We start from the raw sequence: 21,778 nt of genomic DNA, 5'->3' as shown, positions 1-21,778 counted from the left end.
CAGTCTATGTATATTTCAAATTAAGACACTTATATCCTTCTGACCAGTTCCTGGAACACCAACAATCTCAATTCTCTCTGCACATTTTCCTTCCCCAATTTACAATAGAACAGGCTGCCCAGAGTGGCTATGGATGGATTCTTGGAGGCATTCAAGGCCAGGTTGGATGGGGCCCTGGGCAGCCTGGTCTGGTATTAAATGTGGAGGTTGGCAGCACCACCTGTGGTGGGGGGGTTGGAGGTTGGTGATCCTTGAGGTCCCTTCCAACCCAAGCCATTCTATGATCCTTTGATTCTCTCAAATAAAGCAATTTTTTATCACATTTTCTATGAACTGGCTAACACCTGCCCCAACCAAAACAAAACCCAAAAAAACATTAATATTTGTATAGTATCATACACGTATAACCCACCTCTCGAGAACATCATCCAGATCAGTTTTTTTGTTGTTCTTCGGACTATGTCTTGTGAATATCTCTAAAGCAAGATCTTCATACTGCTGCCTTTGCTCCTGGCTAAGAGTTTCCAAGGATTCTAGTTTAACAAAGGCTTTTGAACAAGTATCAAATGCTCTGTTTGCACAAGCACAGACGGCCAAAAGAGAATAGATTTCAACTGCAGGGATGATGTCTTCATAATCTCTCAAATGAAGAGCTAAGAAATAAGAAAAAGAAAATCCAAGGGCATCATTACACATCTCCTGAGAAATGCAAGCTTCTTTATGCAACAGTCACTATGTGTTAGTATTTAGATTACTGTTAGTCCAGCAAATAATTCCACTGAGCAACATAAACCCAAGTCTTTTCAGTGATATCATAATATAGTCTGTATTCATAATTCGACATATTTCAAAAAATAAACAGCAATAAAGGAAAACCAAGCGGATTTGAATGGCAACTAAAAGAATCTTGTTGAGGTTGATGCACTTCCCCTCCCTCAAACACACTGAAATAAATCAATCAATAAATAAGCCACATGCCAGAAGTATTTGAAATGGACCTTCACGACTTGGAGAAAGTAGAGGGCACTGTTTATTTCTCTGACTCCCACAGACACCTTAAGAAGCTGTCTACAAGAATGTCCAACATGAATTGAAAGAAAGGACTTGGACAGAAAGAAAACAGTCAATAGGATATATAAAGAGACTGTCCAATTTAACCAGGTAATACTTGGGAAGTTACATTTCCGTTGTATCCAAAAAGAAACTTCCCAAGTATCTCGACTGCAGCCAGATTCAGCTACAGTTTGTTACGTGGCTCTGTTTTAAATCCCATGGATCTAGCAACAGTAGAAATACATATTCTGTATAAACAAAAGTATGCCCTGTGCTAGCCTGTAAAATTAGAGCAGTTTCTTTACATGCTTAGAAATGAAATCCTACCTGTTTTAAGTGCTGCATCTACAGAACCTTTATAGAGCTGTCTTTGTGCAAGTATGAAAAAATGGTAAGCTTCTGCTCCTCGCCAAGCATTGTCTGCAAAGCGATTGGTTGAAGAAAGGACATCTTCTTCCAGCAAACCCGCCAGAGCTGAAGCAGTCTGAAAACAAAGCAGTATCACAAGTCATTTTTATACAGAAAACAGATACAGCGGGAAGTGGTGATACATGAAAAGAACTTCTCTGTATTTGGTGATTATACCAACTGTTTGTGTTAACTGGGGAAAGTATAAATACATGGACCTGAAATGAATGCTGTTAGGCATTTTATACAGTGCATAAGGAGAACATATGGTGCAGATGTGTATAAATATATTCTGTGCGCATCTGCAGACTAGTACATACTTTGGATTAACACTGCATTTCAACACCAGATCTCTTAAAACTTTGTTTAAACTCTTTCATTTGTGCATACAAAGATGAAAGTACAAGAGTGAAAAAAAAACAACCATCCATTTGCTTCCCCCCCATAACTGGAATAGCCTCCCTGCTGAATTACAGCCAACCTCATCTAATCACTAAATCTCACTGTGGGATTGATAGTTATTCCTAAACATCACTAAAGTCAGATTCTCAAAGGAAAAGAAAAATCTGCATTTCTTAGCATGATTTCTGTTGTTACCATGAAAATCTCAAGAAGAACACATTAACCTCAGGCAGAAAAATACCCATTAGTAGAAGTTATTTAAATGTTTTCAAACAGTACATTCAATGGTTTGTTTTCGTGGTAAATTTGCCTTAAAGACATAAATAAAATCTCTGTTCTAGAAAGAGTGCTATTAAAAAATAACCTCACGTTAGGGCAGTTTTATATATTCTGACTGGGAGCACATAAGAGTAAACGCACAGAACTTAAGAAAGGAAAAGGCTCTACCTCTGAACCTTTAGCTTTTCCTCTTTGTTCATTTTGCATTTGCTCGTGGCATTGTTCCATAAGTAAAGCTGATAATACATAAAGCTTTTTAACTCGCAAAGGCTTTGTTCTTTTCTTTGCCTCTTCATCTGCAATCTGAAAAACCCAACATGAAGCAATTTATTGTAGATACATATATATATATAAATGGGAAAAATAACAGTTCGCTTGGACAGCTACACAATTCTACAAACATCAAAATTTATGCCAAAAACAATTTAGCGTTTGAATGTAATAAATTAGACTGCAAACAGAACTATAAATGAATGTCTAAGTGAAGAATGCACATCATTCTTTATTTATTTAGCTAACAACTACGTGAAGCCAGATATTCAGAAAGAATAAATCAGTGTAACCATTATGTCTGTTGACAATAGACAAATATTGTTCAGTGGTGTAGGTTAAGAAATACATTGCTTTCAATGAGAAAGATGCATTCTGAAAGTAACATACATAGACAAAAGTACATATTCACTATAAAAATTGCACATCATTCTTACAGATTTTATAAGCTATGCACACAATCTCTGCAAATAAACCAAATAGAGGAAAAATCTGCATCTTGAAAGCACAAAATCATTTTTTAATTGAAGAAAGAGATACCAAAATTTAACTGGTACTTTACAACATTATTATTCTTGAAAATGAAGAGATTAAACCACAATGTAGACAATTGCATCCAGGCTGGCTTGCTATACCCCTTCATGTAGACAAGGACCTTTTCTGAGGTACAGTTCATTTAAGTCAGAAGAGATGGCCTCAGGTCAGATGGTCTGTGTTCCAAAATTCTCTTCATCACTGGCTAAAGAGAGCATCTCTATCTTAAAAAATTACCCTGGATATCTTAAACTTTAGAAATGGATTCATCCTGTCAGTTCCTGTTTAAGCATAGAATCACAAGGTTGGAAAGGACCTACGAGATCATCTAGTCCAACCATCCTCCCTTTACCATACTTACAGAAACCCACTAAACCATATCTGGTAACTCCTCATTCAGACACCTCTTAAACACTGACAGGGACTGTGACTCCACCACCTCCCTGGGCAGCCATTCCAGTGCCTGACCACTCTGAGAGAAAAAGTTCTTTCTTATGTCTAGTCTAAACTTCATCTGGTACAACTTGCAGCCATTCCTTCAGGTCCTGTTTGTTGCCTGGGAGAAGAGGCCCTCCTCATTACAACCTCCCTTCAGGAAGCTGTAGAGTGCAATGAGGTCTACCCTGAGCTTCCTCTTCTCCAGGCTAAACAATCCCAGCTCCCTCAGCCGCTCTTCATAAGACTTGTGCTCCAGACCCCTCACCAGTTTCATTGCCCTTTCCTGGACGAATGATACAATCTTGTACATTTTTTACAGCAGGATAACCCCAAGAAAATAAACAGCATGGAAATAACTGAGGTATTGGACTAGCTTTTGATACCTGATATAAAAATAAAATCTGCAATACCTTGAACATGAGCTTAGCAGCCTCGAAGAAATAATTGGCTTTACGATAGAGTTCTATTGCATCAAAGATTTTATTCTTTTCCAGTAAATGAGCTGGGTATCTTGCTAACAAGGATCCAATCTCTTTCATATTGTGATTTTTAGCCAGCTCCACAGCTTTATTCCACTAGAAATGAAAGCAAACATAAAAGATCAACCTACATTTTTCAATACACCCTGAGAACAAGCTTTCTAATGAATAATTTGCAACAGCTGTGCACAATTCTTCATTTCTATTTAGAATGACTGTGTTGTACAATTCAAATATGGTTAACTGGTATTGTGGTATTGCTAAAGCACATCAACAACTGTTGTCCCACCTGGTTAAGATGTACACAGGTATCTAATGCATCTTTTGGTCGATTACATTTCAGAAAGGCTGAAACAGCTTGTTCACACATCCCCACTCTTACAAACATATGAGCTATATCCTGAAAAGAAAGCAACAGCACGACATTAAATTAATTTCCATGTTCTTACTGCACTGCATGGAAACTACAACAGGTTTAGTTTTGTTTAGTTTAATTCCAAACTTTGGATAAGAAATTTTCTAATTAAATCATACCAGAAGGACTGTGTTCTTACTGTGTTTCGTCTACTTCACAAAGCTTTGCAATTACAGATTAAATAGAAAATGCAGTATCTTGCTTTATTACAGCTACTGAAAGTGACATTAAGTCAGGGTGTTTTACATTTTTCAAGCATTGTGGAGTAATGAATCATACTATAGCTTTAAATTAGCCATTGCACAGCAGGTCACGAACTTAGAATCACAGAATCACCAAGGTTGGAAAAGACCTAAAAGATCATTCAGTCCAACTGTTCACCTGTTACCAATTGCTCCCACTAAACCATGGCCCTCAACACAACATCCAGTCATTCCTTGAATACATGTTGTGTTGAGGGACTTCCTTCGTTTCAGCAAAGTATCTCCAGTTTTCATTGCACGTCAGCATTTCTACCAGAGTTACCATGTGAGAAGTTAAACCAGGAAGAATTTGAGGGGGAAAAAATAGCGTAGCTTTGATGACAAAATGAAAGCTTAAGTATCCATCCACAGGGAGTGAATTTTTAGATAAGTATAGCTATTTTAGAGACAAATGCCAGCAAAATGTAACTTTGCAGTGTGACCACAGAGCCTGATGACCAATAAGATCTATCTGTGGAAGTGGCCAATAATGAAAAGTAAGAATGATGGAGAATGAAAACAGTAGTATTTCAGATCAACACCAAAGTAGAATCATTATGTTTAAGTAGATCATATATACCGCATTCCTTGTTTTGCTTCTTCCCAAGATGGGATACTATAAATAAACAGTTGAGCATAAGACAGTGAAAAAAGAAATACTTCTCGCTTACAGGGAGTAACTTATTATTCTCTGGAAGTGAGTTAACCAGATTCTCTAGTCCTTGGTAGTCCTCTAGCATGTAGTAACACTCAGCTAAACGCTCCTGGTTTCGTCCTTGCTCATAATACTCTACAGCATTTGACCTAATAAGGAAAAAACATAAATGTGATATAATCAGACATACAGACACAAGCCAAACTTCAAACTGGGTAAGCCTTTTGTGTCTGTAAATTTAAAATGACCTTTTGAGTGGGTGACTTTGCTCAAGATCCTTAGTAACTGCAATTTCTCTCTGTTTCTAAAATGCACGACATGTTTCGCTTTTCAGAAACCACAATACTGAAGCAGCAGTAAGATTCATTTTCTGACTAGGATAGGGTTAGGATGTCAATGAACCTGAAAATCGAATTCCCACACCTGCACAGATAATGCCTGATAGTCAACAGCAGCTCAGAACAAACCTGAAAGTTGAGTACCTCTGTACATTAAAATGTGAGCACTAAGATCTCCAAAACCACCCCCCTCAAGTTGCCTAAATTATCTAGAAATAAACTTACAGAATCTATTTACAAGTTTTTAACTAATTTGGGACAAAGACTTTGTGGTAGTGCATTTTGCATAACTGTAATAAGTAGTGGAGCTGTGGAGTGGAGTGGAGCTGTGGATGAGGCAGAATGTTCTGGATGCTTACAGTACACCTAAGCTTAAAAAGTAACAAGAACAGTATATGAAAGTCTAATTGTCATTTATTAACTACTGAGACACCACTTCTGGCTCAGCTACATCCCCCACTGCAAAAAGCATTTTGGAGAAACACCATCTGCATTCATGAGTACCCAGCTTTGGAAATGTCTGGAGACACAGCCAGGTCAGGCAGACCTCTGGATGCCCAGATCTGAGAAGGTCCAGAATCTGCCTCAGATTTTAAGTGTTCTAGAAAATCTCTGTGTTTGAAACTCACTGTTATTTAGTACCTTTTGCCTGTTTGTCTGTTTTTTAATATTCCATATCCATGCTAGTATCTCTGTCTACATCAGGTCTTTCTTTTTGTTTTCCCTCCCTTCCTCCATCCCTTCTTTGAAGTGACCAGATTTCCGGCAATACTGCCTTTTTTTTTTTTTCCTTCATTCTTCAGACAGTTGATCAACAGCTCTCAAATGTAAAGGCTGTGATGGAATCATGGAGGTCAGAGTTAAATCTCGTCATTACAAAATCATCCAACGTATTACTCTGACTTTCCTGATATCTGCCCCTTCTCATAAAGCAAGTCCTGTCATCAGCTTTACCATTTCCTTTGCATTTTCCTTCCCCTACAGAACATACCATTTCTGACGGTCTGCAAAATAATCTCCAATAGCATTGTGTGCTTGTTCGAGAAGGGCATCGTCTGAGTCACCTGAGCCAGTTTTCAGTAGCTGCAGTACACGAAACCAATCTCCCAGTTTTATCCGCAGTCCAATGGCAAGATCTCTGGTATAAGCAGAAAACAGCAGGAAAAGACAATAAAATAGCTAACAAAAAATCTTGAGGGTCCAAAAATATTTTCACATTCATAACCCATACCACAGGTATCGCAGTGATACCTCGTGCAACTTCAACTATATTCCAAGTAAATAAATGAGCTCAAGAGAGCTCACAGATTACATCATACAAATACACTTTCCTATCAGTCATACTACTGCATGAAGTACAATGACTTAGCAGTTGGCAATGCAATTGCCAAATTTCAGGTCTCCTCTTGCTCCATATACCTTTCATCTTTGCTGTTGAAAAGCAGAAGGGAAGGGGGGAAGGAATGTGAATGATGAAGGATGACACGTAATAAGGCTCATTTCAAAGACTCAGTTCAAAATGACTCTGAAAGGAGAAAGACTTGGGAGTGAGTCCTTTTCATTCTTCATGCATATTTATGTGACCCACTCTGCATCTGTCTAGCACATTTCTCCTACCATGTAACACTAAAACTTTTTTTGTGTGAAAATGCAGTAATTCTTCATGTGGATAGAAAATAAGTGGGAAAGGTGCATAAACCCCATTTTAAAACACTCTAAATTTACCAGTGAGTTGAAGAATGGGACACCAAGTCAGCGCAGGCTGTTAAGGAAAAACCTCTATCAAAAATATTGCATTTGAAATATGTATTTCAGCCTAATCATGGTAGGTCTTCATCAAGAATTTTCTAATGGTGAACAGACACATGGGGCAATACAGAATTCTTGTAGCTGGAGAAATCAGTAAAATAAACAAATAAGGTCTGCCTTTGCCTCCTACAATCCGATATTAATCAAGTACCTCCTCAGGCACACATCAAGGAATACGTCATTGCTGGAAATCAGCATTTCTGGGCAAGTAAAGTACTTACAAGACATTCCACCTCTCCAAAACAACATACGTTCATGGGCTTGCTATATGAAAACCTTTCCATTACTAGGATCTAACATGCACTTTCCTCTAGCTTTTGCTTTTTCTCCTTCTCCATTTCATACTGGGGAAGAGGGACGTTCCTCATTCTTACATCATAAAAGAAGAATGACATTTTCCTTCAACATTCCCTTTTCTTTTTTTCATGACTTCATTAATCAAAGTTTAAACATTTCTTGTATTCAGAAGTGATTCATGTGCCTCTTCATGTCTGACCATCACCTACAGGCTGCATCACACAACTGTTGCTTCTTACATAAAAAGGACAGTGAGGAATACAGTGGTAAACCCAGTTACTAAGCAGTAATTTATATTTTTCAGTAAAACTGTCACTTAGTTTTGTCCTTGTTTTCATTCCTCAGCAAAAATTCTGCTGGCCCACAGTCCTTTCTGTCTCTCCTAAGATTAAAGTTAATTAGAAACTTCATTGTTTGTATATGTAATTCGAAAGAATGCGTGCTTGGCAACTAGCTAAGAGCAACAATACATAAATTAAATACTAGTTTTAAGACTTTTATTTGTATTTTTGGATTCCTAGATGAAACTTCTGCAAAATATTTTCTAAAACCATCTAGAAAAAAACAGCACTACCTTAGAGCAGCTCACAATTTTCAGACCAATGTGCTGGTTCACATAAGGAATTGCTTACATATCAATATACCAAATTTATTCCTGTCTGATTTTGTTCTATCTTTCCAGCAACTGCTGAAGAGTCCTCAGTGCTAAACCAGCCATTCCTTATAAGGGTGAGTGTTTGTTTTCCAAGACATTTTTTTCTTTATTTGCTGCTGAGATGACAACATGCAATTACCTTCTGTCCATATCCAGATACATTCTTTCAGCTTCTTCAAATCTGCTGAAATAGGCTGCCACTTCTGCTTGTTTCATTGACTCGCTCTGCAGGTTGCCGAGACGCTTCACAAATTTAATACCTGGATAATCCTTGCAGCGCACAAAAGCTTGTTCAGCAGTCTGCAGATCTAACTTCTGAAGGGCAGCTTCAGCCAGGAGACGCCTGTGTGAAAAACAAATACAACACATAGAAAAGCAGCTATAAATTAAATGTCTCATCAGAAATAGTTGAGGGAACTGGGATTGTTCAGTCTGGAACAGAGGCAGCTTAGGGTAGACCTTATCACTCTCTACAATTGCCTTAAAGAAGCCTGGAGCGAGGTGGGTGCCAGCCTTTTATCCCAAGTAACAGCAATAGTATGAGAGACAATGGCCTCAAGACAATGCCAGGGCAGGTTCAGGTTGGGTATAAGAAAATATTTCTTCTCCAAAGCAGTGTTGAGGCATTGGAACAGACTGCTCAGGAAGGTGTCATCATCCCTGGAGGCATTCAAGAACCATGGAGATGTGGCACTGAGGGCATGGTGGTGATAGGTCTGTGGTTGGACTAGATGATCTTAGAGGTCTCTTCCAACCTTAATGATTCTATTATTCTAACACCTGAGATATGGGACATTAACTAGATTTCCAGAACTGTTTTCACATGTTTATTCTTACAAGTTTGCTGTGCAGGATTTAAATTCAGTTTAATAGTCAAGTTTAAATAGTTAAACTTACTTAACAAAGTTATTTTCCTCAGATTATTTCATTTTGAAAGAATATAAGAAATTAGGATTGATGCGCCCTCCCCATTCTCACTTCTTTCCTTTACAGCCTGCCCTAAATAGTCCATGGTTAGTAATGCATGCTTAGGAGGAAAGACCTCTTTCTTGCCTTCTAGAAAAACATACCACACAGCCTGAAAACATACTAATTCCACAAGAGGCAGTGAGCCAGGCTTGCAGGGGGACTGCAAGGTTCTCTTCAGGTCTTACATCAGCACTATAAAATGCCTTTGTAGATGATTCAGCTACAATGTAAAGACATTCCCCTTTAGAACAAGAGGCCCTCAGACTGCAGCTGAGTACTGTTACTACTTATTATTATTTTCTTTTATTTTTAATAATGATTCTCATTAAATTGTAAGCTGGTTGGCTGCTCTCACTTTGAGGTTTTTTTCAGTTGGAAAGCCAGATCAGTTTGAATAAGAAGACTACAAAAGAAAGAAAACATTTAAACAAAGAAAGTTGGCTTATTGTGAGATTTTTGTTTTATTTTACCAAAGTCTGGGATGTGGATTATCTTCTATGAATTGGGAAGATTCCTCAATCCCAACTTCTTCAATCAGTGCTCGACTGTCTCGTAACGATCGAATCTCAAAATTGATGATGTAATCTTTGTTAGGACGTTCAGGATTCTGGCATAATGGATAAAGAAATACAACTTTATTCTGTTGTGTTTACTTTCACCCATCAATGATTCAACTGTTCAGATCACTGAGACACCAGCTACTCCTACAAAATAAAATTAATTAAACTTACCTTTAGTATTTCATCCAGAAGAACAGATTTGATTTCTAAATCTTCAAAATTGCAAATATATCCTGAAGTTTGTATAGGTTCCTTAAAGTAAAACAGTTAAAAGGGAATTAACTTGCATTCCAATTACATTCTAAACAAATCTATTAATGTATGTGAAGAGACTTTTCCCTCTTGTCCCAACTAGGATTTGACTGCTTTTCCAAGAGGAAATAAAGACTAAAAGCAGTGGTGTTACTGACCATCTCATATGCACAGACATAATTTAAAATCATGCTTTTTATAACCAGATTACGAGGAAAAGATAAAAGAGCAACATCCAGACTTGCCCAAACCACGCACTACAAATAACTGTATTAGAATTGGGTTTACTGTTTCTAAAGAACATTATTATTTTCAGGAGCATAATTTGTATAAGTGGAAGAATAGGATAGCTAGCATTTTTTAATCTTTGCAGGTCTGATAGTTTATTTCACACTTTTACATCTTAAACAAGACCCTCACACCAGAGTTGACGAGATATTGAGACATCCAGTTATTTATTTATATGAGGCTTATTGATATCAAAATACTTAACTAAACTGCATGCATAAATATAATTCTGTTCAACACAGAGCCATTAGCTTAGAGTGAATTTGTAAACTGAGTAATTTGTTTACATTTACCTCTGGATCCAAGTTTCTGAAAACATACATTCTTGTTTTCTCCATCACTGCAAACAAATCTGGATTATCTTTGGCCCATTTCATATCCCAGACATCTTTGCGTTCCAGTTTGAGCTGCTCGCCAATCACTTGCTGTCCATTACTGCTTATTACTCGTGCATCCAAGTCAAAGAAGGTCAAAACACCTGAAAGGTCTATGATAGCAACACGGCTACAGAACAGGGGAGGGAAAAAAAAAGAGTAACAAAGGAACTGGTCAGCCAAATAACACTACTCAAAGCTGCACTTCTGAAATACATCTCCTGAACTGGCACACTCAGGCCAAATTTCCCTCTAGAGCAATTCCTTGGCTTCAGCAAGATGCCCACGATTTTCATTTATCTGTACAGCAGAGAGAGACTAGAAACATGGAAAAGAGGTTTTCATCTTCTCCTACCAGATCTGGCCCTGGACTCTGCCAACCTGTGCCTGTTTTTTATCCAGCATTCTGAAGATGCTTAGCACTTCAGATAAAAAGTTTAGTAAAATACAGATCCAGCTCCTGACTAAACTGTTTTCTTGACAGAGCCTAACATTAAAAATTTAACCTATATATGCTTTTCATTATTTACTAGGAGGCAGATTCTTAAATTAAAAATACAGTGCAATGATCCAGAGTGTTCACCCCTAAAACAGGATTTCTAATATTACTACTAAGGATATTATTATTATAAGATAATAGTACATATAATCCAATGAATCTTCAACATCATTTATAATACAGGGAAAATACAATTTCTAAAGGGTTACGTTTGAAAATGTACAGTTACGTACATTATCAGTGTGTTTCCTTAAATACAGACCTTAAAGACTGTAGTACACAAGGAAGCTTTAGCAACTCAGCCGCTTAAAGTAGTCTGACCAGTAAGAAATAAAGAAACCACTAATAGCCAATAAAATAAGTAATTTATACTGAGGTAAAACTAGTGCACAATTACTAATATTTTCAGCAAATGTAGTGGTTTAGCATAAAATCATTTGTCTTTGTTAGAAGCAGACCTATAACTCACCTGGAGTTGCAATTCAAAGACAGCTGATGTGCCCGACAATTCAGGGTGTACTTCTGCATTATGCCAACATTAGGAAGACTGTATCTGTGAATAGTGCCGGATTCTCTTCCCTAGAGAAAAGCATTTTTGTTTTAAATTTTCTATGAATAAACAGCTTAACAAGGTTTTCTTGTTCTTGGATGAGTGGCTGAATAGATGTGAGAAGAGGGAACGTCATCACCCTGGAGTTCTTAGTTCTGCTATTTAAAGAAAATAATTTCTTAAGATGCTACAAATTTAAGCAGATCTTTAACAAGATGTTAAAACATAGTCATGTGAAACAGCACAGTCAGGTTATTTTATCTACTGCTGAAGCCTTATTTTGGAAGGTAGGCAATAGTTTTAAAGGCAGCCCAGACATCATTCCTTTCCTTTTTTTCCCCATACCCAAGTCAGAAAGATCCTCCTTGCCTTTCACATCTTTGACTCTTTTTGTGTATGTATACACTGTAAACAGAAAAGCAGATTTGGCTGGAAGAGTTAGAAAGATTTGACCACTGTAACAAGCATTACTGTATCAACTAATGACTTTCACACTTTCTCCATCTGTTTTCTTTCCTGCGTCTCAGTGTTTTTGTCTAATTCACTCAAAAGATATTAAAAATAAATAAATAAATCACTGGAGTAGGAGAATGGGAAAACATTTTAAATATGACTGCTCATGACTTAACACTGTGCAGGAGTCCTGACTATAAGAGCAAGTGGCAATTAGAAGTTGTTTTAATCCCCTGACTTACCACAAGTAGGATCTTATCGGATGCTGTTATTGCACAAATTGGATCTCTTGTTCCCTGAAAGCACACAAACAACATCAACACTCGTTTTAATACTGCAATAAGAATGAACCTCTACAGGAAAAAACAAAACAAAACAAACTTATGCTTAAATATCCAAGAATGCTGCCAAGTGATTAAACAAAAAGGGGCTATCAAACTTTGTCACTGTACAATAAATGGATGGTTTACGATATTAGTAGCCTTTGGTATGGGAAACATGGTAACAATAAGAGCTTCCTTTCTTCTCCTGTCCCTCTGTCCAGGAAAAAAATAAATAAAAGTATCAGATGTTTAACAGAAAACACAAGAAGGCAACTATTGCTCACTTGTGAGGCCTGTAATTAATTTCAGGCCTATCAATCCATGTATTCGCATCCACGCTTTCATAAAGTGAAACAGGCCAAAAAATACTAGGATCCATTGCAAGCACTGAGTTTCAACAACACGCTTATACTTCATTGAAGGAGCTCCTTCTGGGGCCCATTATTTCTCCAGAATAGAGAATACACCTTTTCCCTAAATTCTATACGGTTTGATGTACATTTCTAGTAATACATAATGATACAATAACATTTTACTAACCAGAAGCAACATAACATTTTTGTACAAAGGGTAGAAGTAAAAGAAAATAAAAAGACCACTTCCATTAATGAAAACTTAAGCAAATACATACAGCAATGCCAGCTACTACTCTTTCAAGCTACCAGTGATACCATAATAAACAAGTTAAAAAGAATGCTCACTTCAACAGCTTTACTGTAATCAAGGTGTCCACCTCCAGATCCCAAAGGAGTGTCATCAATATGATAAATCCTGTAGAGAAGGAGGGAGAAAAAGTGACTCTGAAGAAAGGGTCATTTTTGATAGGATACAGGTACTTTCAGTCTATGGAGAAGGAGCCACTGTAACCAGAAAAAACAGTATAAAAGCTAAGCCTGTTCTTGTGTTCCAGTAGTGCTCCTCCCAGTAACCCTGCTTTGAGTTGATACAGATATGGTACTTGATTTCACCTTCACTAGGCTGGTGTCCATAATGATCTACAGTCTTTCATTCTGCAACAAGAAGATCCTGCAAATGACCAATCTGTCTCCTTTCAAATACTCCTATCTTTTCCACATGCTCTTTTCCACACTGTTTCATTATCACATCCACAAAACTTATGTATTACTACATTCAAAACTTTATCAAAACTCTTCTGCCTTAAAAAGTAGCATTAGAAAGAGGAAGTTAATGTAACTATGTTAACATAACACACAGGAAGGGATTATTTTGCATGGGCAGATGATGATAACTTTGATTTGTTTAGTTTGAGAGAACAGGCCATACAGGATTAGAGGCCAAAGATATAGTAGGACACAAATGTATTCAGAGAATAGCTGGACAGAATATGCCCTACCAGCCACTGACACAGAAGTGTTGGTTAAAGTCATCAGAGTGAATGTAGTTGCTGAGAAATTAAGGGTACAGAGAAGGCAAAAAGCCACACATGTATCAGACATGCAGCTCTGTAAAAGAGGCATTCACAGGTCACTAACAGTGACAGTAAGCAGAAAACTGATCGAAAAACAGTCTAAGAGAACTGTGCATTTGTCATGAAAAACCACACTTCACAATTTTGAGTATGAAAACAATAATGAGGAGTTTATATTTTAGGTATGGGAAAATCCACCCTTATCAAAATCATATTGATGCAAAAGAAAGTACATAAAAAAGCCTGGAGACAAACCTTTCCCTGCCTTCTTTTCTGGTCCGTGCTACCTGATTAATCTCCATTGCTGTGAGCTTCTTGGCGACGCGGTATTGCCAGATGTAAAATGCTTCTTTCGAAGCTGCTATCACATGCGTTTTGGTCATTGTGACAAACAGCGGCCCTGTTACGAAATCCAAATGGTTGTAAAATTAGAGCAGCAAGCACTGAACTCGATACTAACTTGCCACTTTTGTTTCCAAATGTGTGAAACCAAATGAAGAACTTCTTTCAAGGCGTTGCTCTTATAATTAATACTTTCTCCCCATTATTCCAGCAGCTTTCCTTCTCCTTAATGTAAGTCCAACTCCCCTGCAATGAACAGAGACACCACAGCTAGATCAGGTAGCCCAGGGCCCTATCCAGCCTTGCCCTGAATGTCTCCATGGACAGGGCATCCAGCCTAACACCAGGTAACTTGTTCCAGTGCCTCACCACACTCACTGTAAAAGGTTTTTTCCCTTTATCTAACCTAAATCTGCCCTCTTTAAGCTTGAAGCCAGTTTCCCTTGTTCTGTCGCCACAGACCCTGCTAGAGACTGTCCCCTTCTTTCCTGTAGCATCCATTCAGATACTGAAAGGTATCCAGATATCACTGCATAGAGAAAGCAGAGGTCCTGTTTTATTTTAACCTTAAAACCATTTAGAATGCACAGCTAAAGGCAATGTCTCATTCCTGCTGCCAATGTTTGTGGACATACACACTCCAAACATTGCATTACCCTTTGTACTACACTGTCTTGGTTGTATTATGTCTTTTTCTTTCACATTTTATTTCCGAAAATCTGAATCCGCACATAAAACACATGGAAAAAAATCAGAAATCAACAAATAAATCCCTCAGTGTCTTCAAACTTGATGCTTTAATCAGCATGCCAGCAGACAAGCTGAGCTAATTCCATTTTACAGCCCTGTCTGTTAGTGAATGGTGCTGCAGATAACACGGTGTAAGAACACAATCCAATTGTTTTACAATTAATCTCTTCACTTCTTCCTTACATTAGCACAAGATGGAACTCTGGGGGGTGCTATAGGCCTGCTGTAAGGTAGAATAGTACTACGATGGACAGATTGGTGAAGACTGGTTGAACAGACTTTATTTCTCTGAAACCAAGAGGATTATGATGAGCTACTAACAGCCGTTTAATACTTTTTAGTATAAATGTCAGTACTGGATGAGAAGGCTTAGAGGTGATGTTTAACGTGTGAGTATTAGCATAGATACAGCAGTTGTTTACATTTCATGAAATCAATGTATTTCATTTGCTTATAATGTAATAATTAGTTTTGTGCTCACACATGAAGAATACAGTCTCAGGTTCAATAAATTCATAAATTATGTGTATTTGTTGTAATCCTCTTATTAACCTGCAGCTGTATCCATCGAAACAACCAAAACTGAGCTGCTTCCCACCCAACAAACCCTCACACTTCCCTGGCAATTTTAATCAGCTCTAGGAGAAGCTTGGCCACACAGTAAATTGGATCAGTTTGCTGATTGATCTGGTCGAAAACTAACCCCAAAATTAAATAAATAAAAGATTAGTTTAAGTTGGATTAAATAATCACAAATGATGGAGCTAACATAAAGAGGAGAGCAGGAATGAGAAGATAACATGACGGGCATGAACCTTCTCTTCTTTGCAACAGCAGGGCAATTGGAGTTGGGGTTTATATCAAATGGGAAAACACAGGGAGAAGAGTAACATACACAGCATAGAGAGTTATCAGGATCAGACTGATACAAACAAACATCTGGGAGAGATGCATCTGTACGTGAGATGTTGGCTGCATAACAGCATAGCTTCAAAAGAAAAGGATGCCCCGCTGTTATGGCTTCGTGATTTTTGATTACTGGTATCCCACATCATAACATCATGTAGTGCACTGGGAGTTCAAGTGTTAATGCTCCAGTTCCAGGTACCTGTCTGGAAGAGAAGAAGAACTACATTCCCCATGGGGGTTCTGGGGTCAGAGAGGAGACAGACAGAACTCCTGGCAAGGTCACCTGATTGGGCTTTTCGTCGCTCTTCTCCTTCACCTTTCCTCGCTGCTGCCCGTCCCAACTGCGCACATCACTTCAGTATTACTAATGCCTACAGCTTTCAGATACTCTCTCATTATACTTGATATATTAGCTTCAATTCTATTTACACTGTATTATAGTGTGTTATCTTGCCTTTTGATACCATATTTAGTAAATTAGTTTGTTTCTCCTCTGATTTTTTAATTATTTTTAATTAAATGTTAATGTTAATTAAATGCTCTTTTTAATTATTTTGGGGTCCCCTGTTTCCCTTTTCTTTTCGCAAAATCCCTCCACCCCATTAGTCATAGAACCAGGCTGAACCAGCCCATAAACTATTGACACCCACTCTCTCCATGTTTGGGTTGACACAGAGGCAGGGAAGGAAGGAATGGTATACATCCTTTGTGGGAAGGGAAAGATGCTTATTTCAGTTCTCTCATGCTGAGGAAGATCTAGAATCCCTTTCTAGGCAGTTAGTCTAACTACTTAGTTTCCTATTATTCCTATTACTTCATTTTAACAGCATTTACCCTTTGGAACCATCAGTCCCCTCTAAAGAATTTGTACTCTTAGTTGTAGAGAAATGCAAGCACCTTAAGTCAGAAGCAGGCAAGGTAATTGGATACTCCTCTGCACAGCATTTCTACTACACAGCAGCTTTCCATGCTGGGTGCAGACTTCTTCAATTCTGTAGTCCCTCCCATTGATTTTGGATGGCTAACTTCAGTATTAAGGTCCTGCTTTTTCAGAATTTGAAAATATGTATGAACAGCATTTAGACAGGTGCCTTAATTTTCACTAACAAAATACTTAAAGGGATAAAACACACTATGCCATCAAAACAACAGCAACATATAAAAGAATAATCCTCTAAGCTTTCTTTGCCCCTTCTTTCTCTTCCTCACTCTTTCATCGTAATACCTCCTCCCTGAAGGAAAGAAGCTTTATTTTTTAGTACCCAAGAAACAGAAAACACCTGCTTTCATGTCTAATCTTCTGACAAAAATAGTAGATAGAAAAGACACTTGATCCGTGACTGTATTACTTTGCTGCATGAAAAAGCTGAGACACTTTTTAGTGCCTGAAATAGGATACAGAAACACAAGAGACAAGTAATCCCACTTAAATCTGATGGAAAGGAAGTGATCTGACAGAGACAGGGATGAATAAATTCTGTTTTCACATAAACCTGTCACATCTGCAATATCCAAAGAAACCGTAACTAACTTAGTCCAAAGAATAACATCTACCTAACTTCACAGTTTGATTAAAATGTCTCTGGAGGTGTTAGCTCACAAAGAGAAGGAAATCGTCAGGCAAGAGCAGGAACAGCTGAACTGCACACGGAAGAGCTGACAGTCCAGCACACTGAGGAACTCCAAAATTCAGTTATAGTTCACTTGAAATAATCAGCTGTAAATAAAAGCAATTCAAGTGCTGCTTCAGCCACCACTACTGAGGTAGTAAGGAGGGAGGCAAGACAGATGGCTGATGTCCCATACCCATCAGTGAGGCATTTGGACAATGCCCTCAACAACACGCCTTAACTTTTGGCCAGCCCCAAAGTGGTCCGGCAGTGGAACTGGAAGGTCCCTTCCAACTGAACTTTTCTATCACAACACAGTCCTGACTCCATCAGCTCTCTGCCTTTAGCCCACCTATGTGCTGATCAGGCTGTTCCGTGCATTACACTGGGCATTAGTACACACATGAAAGATGGTAACATAACAATGTCAGTGCTTCTATGCACAGGTAAGGTGATATAACCCAGTCTGAGTGATATTTTCTTAGCAGATACCATCTGTTGTCTTTCCATTGAAAAGATATTATAAAACAAGGTATCTGACCATCTGTAATTTGTATTTAGTTACTCACAAAAGGACTTTGACAGAAAGCCTGCAAGCCTATGTTGGTTAATTTTTCAGTAGGATGGGATATAATGCCAGACAATGAAGAGAAAATCAATTTGAAGGCTAGCAAACATTAGCTGCCCTACGAACACAGCAAACAAAGGAAAAAGATGCGTTAGACAAAATAAACAGGAAAATTAGGTAGAGCTTTAAGGTGTAACCATCCCTCAGTGCCTACAGGCAAACATGAGAAATCTAATGACGTAATTTAAAAACCAAGAGAATAAAGGGAATAATCAGTAGTTTTTGTGAACTCATCTTAAGCTACTGGTTTAGAGCCCAGCAATGTCAGATTTGCAGTTCCAGAGGAAGAAATGAACACTGCGTGATTTCAGTTACTCTGTCATTACAAAATTAGTATTGCTTTGTAAAAATAATTTTACAAACCGTTAGAAAAATTAACAATGCACAGATGTTGTGTTTTAACACACGTTCTCAGATGCATCCTTGGAACACTCTGTCAACTACTTAACATCCTTATTAGAAATCTTTCTTCTTTGGCACCAGTTTCCTACCAGGCTGCAGCCCTGGAGTCCTATAGGATACCAAAGACTCACGAAATAAATGTTTATGCTCTGTAGGGCTCTGGGTGTTTGCTACTCTAGCAAGAGACACTCTGGCAAAAGCAAAGTTACTGCCTGTTCAGTATGTAATAACTGACAAAGTCACTCAGAAAAACGTAGCTCAGACTCACGGTAGTCAAAAGTGCTCACTTACAGCCTCCAAGGATTTACAAGGTCTCCCCTCTGTACTGATCTCAGCAAGGCAAGCCAGCTGCTTAAGTTCAGCACCCTGTAAAACTGGAACAACTGCACCTCTTCCTGCCATGAAGCACCAACTGTGATAAATAGCATGATATACTGTATATAAAGACCCTGACTATATACAAAGATCATAGAATCACAGAATCATAGAATCACAAGGTTGGAAAGGACCTACAAGATCATCTAGTCCAACCGTCCTCCTATTCCCATTGCTGCCACAAGCTACTAAACCACATCTCGTAGCTCCTCATCCAGATGCCTCTTGAACACTGCCAGGGACGGTGACTCCACCACCTCCCTGGGCAGCCATTCCAGTGCCTGACCACTCACACATATCTATATATTACAAGATCAGTTTGTGCAAGGAAATATTTCAAGTTATTCTATAAAGCTGTATCTTCAAAGGTTACAACAAAGGAAAGTAACTATGATAAAACCAGCATGTAATATAATCCAAAAATGTTTCATTTACAGATGTTGGGTTCTCACTCTCACCTGCGATCTCTAAGTTTGGTTAACCAACTTTAAAGGAGCCTTAAGGGAGTCACATTTAAAAAAAAGAAGTTGTATCTTTGGCTGTGTTTACCATACACTAATGAAAGACTTGCTTGTTACATTTGAAGTACCAAGACTACAAAAATTCTTTGGGACTCAAGAATGCAAATAATCCCAACCTCAAATATTCGCCCTCCTATGAAGATGAAGGCTCTAAAACCTAAGATTTTCACACATGAAGATTGTGAGCCTATGCACCACATTCATCAACTGACACTGAAAGAAAGCAGACCATGGAAAACTTAGTTAAGCTAAAGGAATGAGAGAAGTTTATTTCCTATTGTTTCTTCTCTTTAAGACAATTCAAATGCAGTTGCAATAACATCATCTTCTCTTAAATTAAATGGCATTTCTCCTTAGCTGTTTTTAGTCACCGAAGAAAATGGCTTTCTTTTTTAGAGTCAGTTCTAGGAGACAGGTATTAACGGGGAAAAGCAAAAACCGCTACCTTAATTTTACTTAATTACATTATAAACAATCAGAGATAGATTTAGAAAGCTTGCAAGCAGAACACCAGAAAATGAAAAGGAAAAACTTTAAAAGGAGAGTTAGAGATGCACACACAAAGCTCATTTTGATTGTTTGAGTGGGATCCATCTCATCTAATTGTAGACAACTCTAACAGAGTTGAGCACATTCGAGCTGGTTGCCCTGAGCTTCTTTGTAGCCAACACAGAGCAAATAGGCCTCTTCTGGGAATCATTCTCTGAACTTATTTTAGATGCCAGCTGCAGAAATGAGATTAAATGTGGCCTATAAGTCCCCAGTTCTTCTCCCCCCCACCTCAGACTCACCTATTAAGTGAAGTCCTAGAGACTGATAAACAGTAAGCAATGCAGCCAGCTGATGGTAGGTGGGAGAGGCAGGGAAGGGACAACAACTTCTACACACGACCACATAATCAGACTTCAGTGCTCAGCCATTTTTGTTTGGTTTTCTTCCCTCTGACCACTGTAAAATTTGTGTATTGAATTCCTTGGTCATTTTATTCCTGAAGATTCCAACATACCACCACTCATGTAACAAGTGGCAACAGAGAATCGAATTGATGAACAAAAATTATGAGGCTAAAAAGTACCACAATATTTCATATTCCATAGTACAAGTCAGTCACTTATTAGAGCAGGACAGTCTACACTTCAATTGTGATCTACAATATAGGACATGAATATTGCAATATGTTATTTGACTCACAGCTGACTTCCTATTACGACGACCAAAAAGCTGAACAGGTGTCACAAGGTGCTTACCAATATCGATGTATTTTGGGTCCAAGGGAGTGCCAATAGAATTGCAGAGAACCAGCACATACTGTAAGGAAATAAAAGTGTTATTAATACTACCTTTTTCTGTAAGTTAGTAAGCTGCACAAGGCTTTCAGTGAAGGCATATCTCATAGCCCACATTTCACACAATCTAACGCTGAACAGCAACAGAAAACAGGAAGACCACGGCTGCAGAAAATACAAAGATGTTTAAGCATGATAGCAATGGCGTATTTGCTTATTAACACTGTAGATGAAGCCAAGCAGAAAACAGGAAGGTGATCAGCTGTTTTAAGCAGATAAACAAATCTATCAGACAGAATACATTAGGTAGGACGTACTAACAGTGGGATCCACAGATAAGATGCTGATGAGACAGCCAGTCTCACCCCCTGCTTTGGAGAGCACAAACTGCACTCAGCATGACAGACACACCACTATTTTCTGATCAACTCTTCTCTAGTTGTTCAAGCATGGGATAATGTGAGAAATGGCAGCAGGCCCCTAACTCCCAGAGATGTATGGGCTCTTGTTCTATTCTTAGGAAAACCTACTTGATCTGGAACCTCCTGAGGGCTGCCTCCAGGGGGCAACTGGGAGTGAGGCTATTCCTCCACAATGCTCTAACACAGATGTCACAAAACAGACAGGTTTTGTAAGTTTTGCCCTTCTTGTAATTCTACTCTGGAAAGCTTTAATCAGTACCGATAACTCAGGCTGGTCTGTTAAACTCAGGAAGATTTAAAGAAGAAAGAAAGAAGAGACATCAACATTTAATTGGTTGCCTCCAAGCACCAACGCATGTACTTTTCCAGATGTAAATCAAGGATTAAATAGCTTTATCATGATTACACAGGGAAATAAGAATGTTTTGAATAAGAAATGTGGAAATTAAATAGTAATTTCTACTGCAGGCTCTTTAGATTCAAAGAACAGCTTTGCTAGACATTGAATCACTCAAGAGCTGGCATCCTGACTCCCCCCAGGTAATGGAAAACTGTTAGTTGA

At 38.2% G+C, this 21,778-nt stretch overlaps 1 protein-coding gene across 2 annotated transcripts in view; it reads right to left on the bottom strand.

Annotated features, from left to right (window-relative positions):
• WDR35 (WD repeat domain 35) overlaps positions 1-21,778 on the bottom strand; it is a 34,068-nt gene that overhangs the window by 828 nt on the left and 11,462 nt on the right. For both annotated transcript variants that reach the window (XM_072333074.1, XM_072333075.1), the window contains 16 exons: positions 20,756-20,816; positions 14,227-14,371; positions 13,244-13,313; positions 12,462-12,515; positions 11,686-11,795; positions 10,637-10,847; positions 9,975-10,055; positions 9,714-9,850; positions 8,414-8,617; positions 6,505-6,651; positions 5,192-5,324; positions 4,153-4,263; positions 3,795-3,959; positions 2,311-2,445; positions 1,381-1,537; positions 413-653 (listed from right to left, as the gene is read on the bottom strand). In XM_072333074.1, the coding sequence (XP_072189175.1) occupies positions 413-653; positions 1,381-1,537; positions 2,311-2,445; positions 3,795-3,959; positions 4,153-4,263; positions 5,192-5,324; positions 6,505-6,651; positions 8,414-8,617; positions 9,714-9,850; positions 9,975-10,055; positions 10,637-10,847; positions 11,686-11,795; positions 12,462-12,515; positions 13,244-13,313; positions 14,227-14,371; positions 20,756-20,816 (2,162 nt within the window). The remainder of the gene's footprint in view (positions 1-412; positions 654-1,380; positions 1,538-2,310; positions 2,446-3,794; positions 3,960-4,152; positions 4,264-5,191; positions 5,325-6,504; positions 6,652-8,413; positions 8,618-9,713; positions 9,851-9,974; positions 10,056-10,636; positions 10,848-11,685; positions 11,796-12,461; positions 12,516-13,243; positions 13,314-14,226; positions 14,372-20,755; positions 20,817-21,778) is intronic.

Source organism: Excalfactoria chinensis, chromosome 3, assembly GCF_039878825.1.
Source record: "Excalfactoria chinensis isolate bCotChi1 chromosome 3, bCotChi1.hap2, whole genome shotgun sequence".
Classification (NCBI taxonomy): domain Eukaryota; kingdom Metazoa; phylum Chordata; class Aves; order Galliformes; family Phasianidae; genus Excalfactoria; species Excalfactoria chinensis.
This window is presented reverse-complemented; position numbering and strand designations above follow the sequence as displayed.